Source organism: Prosopis cineraria, unplaced genomic scaffold, assembly GCF_029017545.1.
Source record: "Prosopis cineraria cultivar Desert tree isolate PC_DT_omini unplaced genomic scaffold, ASM2901754v1 PC111, whole genome shotgun sequence".
NCBI classification, from domain to species: domain Eukaryota; kingdom Viridiplantae; phylum Streptophyta; class Magnoliopsida; order Fabales; family Fabaceae; genus Prosopis; species Prosopis cineraria.
Window position 1 is genome coordinate 61,690 of NW_026555438.1, and position 7,972 is coordinate 69,661.

The 7,972-nt window shown below is 38.6% G+C and overlaps 1 protein-coding gene across 1 annotated transcript; it reads left to right on the forward strand.

Annotated features, from left to right (window-relative positions):
* The first annotated feature begins 2,336 nt into the window (after window positions 1–2,336).
* On the forward strand, window positions 2,337–4,010 carry LOC129295429 (uncharacterized). The gene is made up of 2 exons (XM_054933948.1): window positions 2,337–3,472; window positions 3,536–4,010. Exons 1-2 carry the CDS (start codon window positions 2,337–2,339, stop codon window positions 4,008–4,010), a joined length of 1,611 nt encoding a protein of 536 aa, XP_054789923.1.
* The last annotated feature ends 3,962 nt before the right edge of the window (window positions 4,011–7,972 follow it).

A 7,972-nucleotide genomic window follows, 5' to 3' on the forward strand; every position in this document is an offset into this window, starting at 1 on the left:
TACTATAAGTCAATAAGGCTTTTGCAGGTATGATGATTAAAATTCTTTAAAAACATGTATCTACATGCTAAAAAATTATTATTAACACTTAAAATGTACATAAGAATATAAATAAATAAATTAAATTGCCAAACTCATTTATCGTGTGAGATTTCAGAATCTCCGTAGATATTTAGAGCAATTGCATTACCGCATGAATCAATAAGGTTCTGCAGGTACTGTGATTAAAATGCTCAATCATAAAACATAAAGAAAAATAATTTTAAATCCTTCCTTTTTAAAAAAAAATTCAAAAATAAGAAAATAATTAAAATTAAATTACCTTTTGCAATTTAAAACACACTTATCAAATTTCAGAAATTGTTTTATTTGTAAAATGGTGAATTATTTCTAATTAATTTCTCTTCAAAAATATTTTCACCAACAAATTTTTGAGCCCGAACTACGTGGACTTTGATCCCCATCACAGGGTACGTAGGCCTCAGAGTCAGATTCTGAGTCAAGTCCGTCCTCCCTTGTAAATAAATAAACATTTCTCACTTAATTCTTATCATTTTTATATCAAACACATGAATATAAAAGGGATAATTAAAATAATTATAAAACTATATTAATAGAGCGCAATAAACTTCAGGTAACCGTTCTGACGAACGGGTGTTGTGGGGTGCCTAACACCTTCCCCACACTCAACCGACTCCCGAACCCGTTCTCTGATTTCGCAGACCACCCTCATCTTCCATTAATCGGTTTCCCGAGATTTCCCTTAAAATCTTGGTGGCGACTCCTCGTTCGATCCGGTTCCCGCTGCGAAGGCCAGGACCTCCGCTCGCGCCATCCGCGTCGCATTTTTTTTTCGGGTGCGACAGTTGGCGACTCCACTGGGGACAATATGAGAGTCAAGCCTGTATAAATTTGTTGCGCTCAAAATATAATATGGTTTTTCTTTTATTATTATTATCCCTTTTAATTTGTGTGGGTTTTTTTTTCCCCTTCCTTTTTTTCTTTTTTTTTTCTTTTCTTCTCTCTCTCTCTCTTTTGATTCTTATAACATGTCTTAGGATAGATAACATGCGGAATGAACCTTAAGATAGATGACTTTTATTTGTACAAATATTTGTTTCTCTATTTGATCTGATTAAAAGTTGGGAGTTGGGTAGCATATGGGAATAAGATAGCATGCTTGCATGCTCTCATCACACTATACACTTACACAATTTGACACACACATATTTTGGGCCCTATACCCGGGTCTGTGAGTACCATAGGTTAGTAGAGGTTAGTAGTGGTTTCCCTGTGGAGTTTTTGAACTCTCGGAGGTTACCATGAATGCCTCACCCAAGCTGTTACTTGCCTAATAAATTTGGTCCCTGTAGAGCTTATGTTCTCGGAGGGCCAAAATTATTAAGTAAGGTCTTTACCTTTGTGTGAGGGCATCTGGGAGCCTTTTAGGAATATACATCCACCCGTGAATTACACGTTTCAGACAGCAGCTAGTAGCCAACCATTCTAGTGAGCACCCGATTATGAACTTAAGTCTCCCTGAATAGGACGCAGGATGAGAGTATTGATCTTTTATTGCATCATTGTCATAGCATGTCATCATAAAGTATTCGCATTTTTTTAAAAAAAAACCACAAATTAAATAATTTCTCTTGTCATTGAGTTACTTTATTTTTAAAGTTGAGACTTTAGCCATGTGTCAGTTTTAGCTACACATAGGCTAATTAATCCCTTTCTCCCTATGGGCAATAAGCACATTGAGGAGAGAATGGATTTTCTCCTTGCATATCTATTATCAAAATCATTTTTATCATTTTTTTTTCTCTTTTCTCAAAAATAAGATTGTAAGGCTAAACCTTTCGACATTAATCATGTAGGGATTTAAGCCTCTCGTCCATTAATTGTTTACTCCATCTCCCTATGGTGCAATAAGTATCTGGAGGAGAGGGTTTTCAAAAAAGTGAGCCAGATAGCTTGCTAAAATTATGAGAATTATATATTATTAACCTTTGTTTTGATTAACAGGAACTGTGAGTTATCCAGAATCTTTGTGAAATTAGCATAAGGGATAAATGGCACTCGAAGGTAGTACAAATCTAAGTCATACTGGAAAATTATATCAGGGAAAAGGGATCAAATTATTTGTAAAAGTTGAGCCGCTGGAAACCTTAATTGAGTTGAGCCGTCATATCAAAGGGAAGATTATGCAAGATTTTAAAAGGAAATATGGAAATATCTTGGATCTTCTGTCAGTCACAATACATAATGATGCAATAATGGAATTAAGCCAATATTGGGATGCCTCGTTAAGATGTTTCACATTTCAAGACTTCCAAATGGCACCGACTTTGGAAGAATATGGAGAAATTCTGAGAATGCCCCTTAAGGAGAACATGGCAGTATATCTTTATCCTGGATATTTACCATCTCGAGGCACGATAGCGAAAATTTTGGAAATTCCTAAGGAAAAGGTACGAATGGTTTGCCCAGGACAAACAGAGGGAATCTCAAGAGCTGATGTAGAAGCCCACTTGAAAGTTTTGGCAGGAAAAGAGGCTTGGGTTACATTTTGCAGAGTCTTTGCCTTATGCATATATGGAATAATCCTGTTTCCATCATCAATTGGCATAATTGACTTAGGAGCCATTAGTGTATTCCAAATGGTGGAATACCATAACGTGAATCCGGTACCAGCAATCTTGGCAGAAACGTACTTGACCTTAACTCAATGTCACAATAAAGGGAAAGGAAAGGTCAATTGTTGTATTGCATTACTGGATTTATGGATGCTTGGCCACCTTTATGGAAAGACGCTTCCTTTCAGAAAGAAGAACGACTCAGACAGTAATCCACTCATGTCTTTTAAAGGCCAATTCGTGATTGACGGAATGAGCTACATGGATTGGAAAAGAACCTTCTCAGAACTTAAAGAAAGTTCCATTTTATGGAAACTAGACTGGTGGTGGAAAGAGGAGGTTATTTACCATTGTGGTGACTTTCCGAATGTGCCTTTAATGGGACCCAGAGGGTGTATCAACTATAACCCTTCCTTAGCGTTAAGGCAACTGGCCTATAAGCAAAATGTTCCTTCTAAGAAAGAGGTGCAGGAGTTATACTTTCTACATAAGGAGGATGGGACAAAGTTATTAAACCAGAATGTCAAAGAAGCATGGCAAGAGATAGGTTACAAAGGGAAGATTGAGCTAGGGATACGTGTAGTAAACTCAAGTCCAGAGTACACTACTTGGCTGAAGAGTATGATTCAAGGAGCAAATCCTTTATTTCATCCTCAAAATCCCTTGTTAGGCAATGACTTGAAAGAGATTAATGGGCAATTGGTTGAATGCTTGAAGATGAAGGAAAATGAGTTACAAGCGCTTGCTAGCTCAGAGTCTAAGAATAAAGAAGAATTGGAAAAATACCAAAATGAATGCGCTGAGTTACGGAGGAAGCTAGCAAAGGAAAGAGAAGGGCATAACCTTGAAGAAACACCTGAGACTAAGAAATTGAAAAAGGAAAATGCCAAACTGAAAAGGGAAGTGCAAACTAGTGATAACAAAGTTCAAAGCACTAAAGCAAGACTTGTTAAAATAGTCAGAGAAAATGATGCATTGAAGAAGGAATTACAAGACATCAGACCCATTGAGGAGATGCAGCAAGAAATCAATACGCTCACAAGACAATTGGAAAGGAAGGTGAATGAACTAGCCAGGGTGAGAGGAAGTGCAGCTGAGACAGCACAGAACTTTGTTCAGAGGCTTAATCAACAAAATGAAGTCTTAGAAGAGTGGAAATCACTTTGCCTTGATCAAACAGAAGAAACCAAAGAGTGGATGTTAAAATGTAGGCAGATAATTGATTTGGCTAATGACAAAATTCCAGAATTTGCAAGAGCATTTAAGCAAGCTGAAGGCATGGTTCTCCCTAGAGGAACTCCATTAGAGATTGTTGAATTCTTCCATTTGTGCAATGAAATTGTAAAAGAACTCAATAGTGTGACAAAGATCTAAATCTGTATTAACATTTGAATCATTGTATGAGATCCACATGACGCTTTGTGGTTGTGAAATTGTTGATTGATTTGTACTACCATCATTTTCTTAAGACCTTGAATTTCGATAGGGTCCAATGTCCTTCTAATTCAATAGTCAACTTTAAATCCCCTATGAAATAATAAATTTCTGGAGGAATTTAAAGGGTGCCAGCGTCGTGAAACCCTTATGTCTACACAATGCTGGATATCTTACGAAACAAACGTAAAGGTAAAACTTATTAAAATTAATTATTATGTTACACAGGTAAGCCAACATTGCGCCTCGAAAGAAAAACTCGATTGACCAGATTCCCGCCACTCGAGCATACAACACACGATCGCGTAGTCGTGCAATGGAAAATTCAAACTTGAGTGAGTCAGCAACCTTAAATGATCGGATGTCTGCAGTGGAGTCTAAAATGGCCGAAATAAGTGACATGATGAAATTGCTAACAGAGGCTCTAAAAGGACGGAGTGATGATAACCCACCACGGAATACCATGGCAGATGAGAACGCGGCTAATAGAACAATTGAGCCAAACAGAGGATCAGATCCTAAAGTACCCACGCCAGAAAAACAAGATTCTGGGATAGGGGCCTTTAACATACCGGATGGTCCTGGGGAAGATCATGCCTACATGTTCCAAATCCCACAAGTGCTACATAAAGAGAAGGAGTTGAAAGAAGAACTTGGAGAGATGAAAGATCAATTGAAGGCTCTTCAAGGATCAAACACGTGGGGTTCCTTAGACTTGAAAGAATTATGTTTGACCCCAGAAATTGAATGTTCCCAAGAAATTCAAGATGCCAAGCTTCGATAAATATGATGGTACAAGTAACCCAATTTATCATTTGAGGGCCTATTGCACAAAGATGTCCATATGGTCACAAGATGAGAAGTTTCTGATAAACTTCTTTCCTGAAAGCTTAACTGGAGCCGCATTGACTTGGTACATGCAACTAGACCAAACCAAGATCAAAAGATGGAAAGACCTTGTGGATGTTTTCATGAGACAATACAAGTTCAATCTTGATACTGCTCCGACCAGAGAATAATTGAAAGCAATGACCAAGAAATCATCAGAGTCATTCAAAGAATATGCTCAAAGATGGAGAATAGTGGCTTCGCAAGTGCAACCTCCAATGGTTAATTCCGAACTTTGCTCGTACTTCATCCGTGCATTGCCTAAGCCATTTTACCAACACATGATAGGAACACATGTCACTGATTTTGCTGATTTAATGGTAATTGGGGAAAGGATTGACATAGACATACGAGAAGGGAAGATAGCCACTTCTCAAGCTGAAAGTAGTTCACGAAAGAACTATGACCAAAAAAAGAAAGAAGGGAATGTGAACTATATTCAACCTATAAGACAAGCAGCTACCAATTCTCAAGTCCCTTATCAAGTAGAGAGAAGGAATCAAAGACAGCAACAATTTAGGTTCAGGCCTAACAAGCACGGATAGGATGGAGAGAGGAGAAATGTCCAATCCAGGGATAGTCACCCATGGCCCAATTTTGGATTAACAAATGCTGAATTGTACATAAACTTTTGACAGCCCAATTATTAGGTCCGCGACCTTATAAGCCTCTTGGTCCGCCTTACCCGGCATGGTATAATCCAAATGTTGTTTGTGAATACCACATGGGTGCACCTGGGCACTCAATAGAAGACTGTGTGACGTTTAAAAGGAATGTGCTAGACCTAGTTGATTCTAACCATATCCAGCTTAAAGAAGAGGGAAGCTCTACCCTTATACTGATCCACTCCCAAATCACGAAAAACGAGTCAACGCTATTGAAGAAGAAGATGCGTGCTTCAAAAGCTCCGCAAGGATCAGGATGCCTATGAATGAGCTTTATGCTCACTTAAAGGAGTATGGCTATATGCGAGAAATGCTCCTCACGAATAATATCAGTGATCAAATGCCTGGATACTGTGAATATCATCAGGAGAAAATAGGCCATGACATAGAAAGTTGTGAACAGTTTAAAGGAGCTGTTAGAAAAATGATGGCGTTAGGGATCGTGTCTGTAAAGAAGGGAGACACCAAAGTGTGCATGGTAGAAAAAAAACATGTTGAGCTTGTCATTAAAAATTCGAGCCCAAAAGAACGGGTTCAGGCAGTCTCTTTTGTGATAAACAAAGCCTCTGCAGATCTTGTACCTCACGTAAGACAACCAACATTGACCATAAGCACGCCTCATCCCTTTCCCTATGAAAGTGATCGAGCAGTCCCGTGGAAATATCAAAGCATTGTGGAGAACCACAAAAACCCAACGTTAATTGCCGGGACAAGCAATGAAATGGCAAACCAAGGGGGTTACTCGAAGTGGAAAACCATACTTACCATCCTACATTAGGAAAATGGTAAAAGAGGAAAATGCAAGTATTGACAGGCCAAAGGAGGATAATCCTAAAGAAATGGAAAAATTAGAAGATGAGTTTTTATCGATTATGAAGCAAAGTGATTACAGCATTGTGGACCAATTGAAGAAAACTCCAGCGCGTATCTCCATACTTTCTTTGATTTTGAGTTCTGAAGCGCATCGCCAAGCATTGCAGGAAGTGTTGAATCAAGCTTTTGTGCAGCCTAATATAACCCCTGAGAAGGTGGCAAGTGTAATGAATGTTGTAAAAGCCTCCTCTACCATTTCCTTTTCGGAAGAGGAAGTTACAGAAACCGCTATCCACCAAGCCAAGGCTTTGCACATCACTTTGAAATGTGAAGGGTTCATAATCGCAAGAGTATTAATTGACGGAGGATCAGCGTTAAATGTCTTGCCGCTCTCCACATTTGAATCATTATCACTAGAAGCTTCAAGTGTACATAAAAGTAATATTGTGGTAAGAGCATTCGATGGATCAAGACGGGAAGTATTAGGATCCGTTTGTCTCTCCCTGGAGATAGGGCCAAGCAGGTTTAAGGTGGATTTCCAACTCATGAACATAGACCCAAGTTACACAATGCTGCTAGGAAGGCCATGGATTCATTCTGCTAGGGCTGTTCCTTCTACCTTACATCAAAAGGTTAAGTTCATCAGTGATGGGAGAATTATAGCAGTTAAAGGAGAGGAGGAAATCATGGTGAGCAAACCAAGCTCACTCCCTTATATTGAGGCTGCAGAGAAAGATCATGGAGTTTCCTTTCAAAGCCTAGAGGTCGAGAGTATTTGCGATAGTACTCACAACATCAATTCCGTCGTGGCTAAAATCATGGCAAAGAGTGGGTTTATGCCAGGGAAAGGTTTAGGCTCTCATTTACAAGGAATTACGTGTCCAATTAAGGTTTTGGATAATTGTAATCGCCAAGGGTTAGGGTATGAGCCTACCCTAGAAGACCAGATGAAAGACAAAGCAAGCTTGGCAAAAGGCAAAAAGGCTAGTAAATTGGAGATTCCACACATTAAAGAATCCTTCCCAGGCCCGTCCGAGATGATATATAAACCAACTATCTCAGTGATCTCTTTTAATGAAGATGTAGCATGCAGAACAAGTGCCTCAATTGCAGTCGATGATTCCAACAAAGTTCTAGCGAATTGGGAGTTTGAAGAGGCCAATGATGTCATTAGCTTAGAGTAATTGTTTCAATTATGTTGTTCCTACTTTATCCACTTTTGAGCCCAGGTTTAGGTAATAGATCTTGGGTATTCACTAATGCAAACTTTTGATATACATAATTCATGAAAATGAATTTCAATTGCATTCATGTCTATTTCTTTATTCCACCCTATCTACTTCAATACATCTTTCTCCGTTTCGTTCCTGTTCCTTATTTTATCTCGTTCCATATTCATTATCCAGGGATTTTGTTTCTTCTGATTCCATCTCCCACCCAGAGATTAATAAACCCTGTGAAGATGATTCATTCGTTGCCACTGATATGCATGATTGTGAGTCTGATGATGAAGACATAATCCAAACTTTTTCAAAG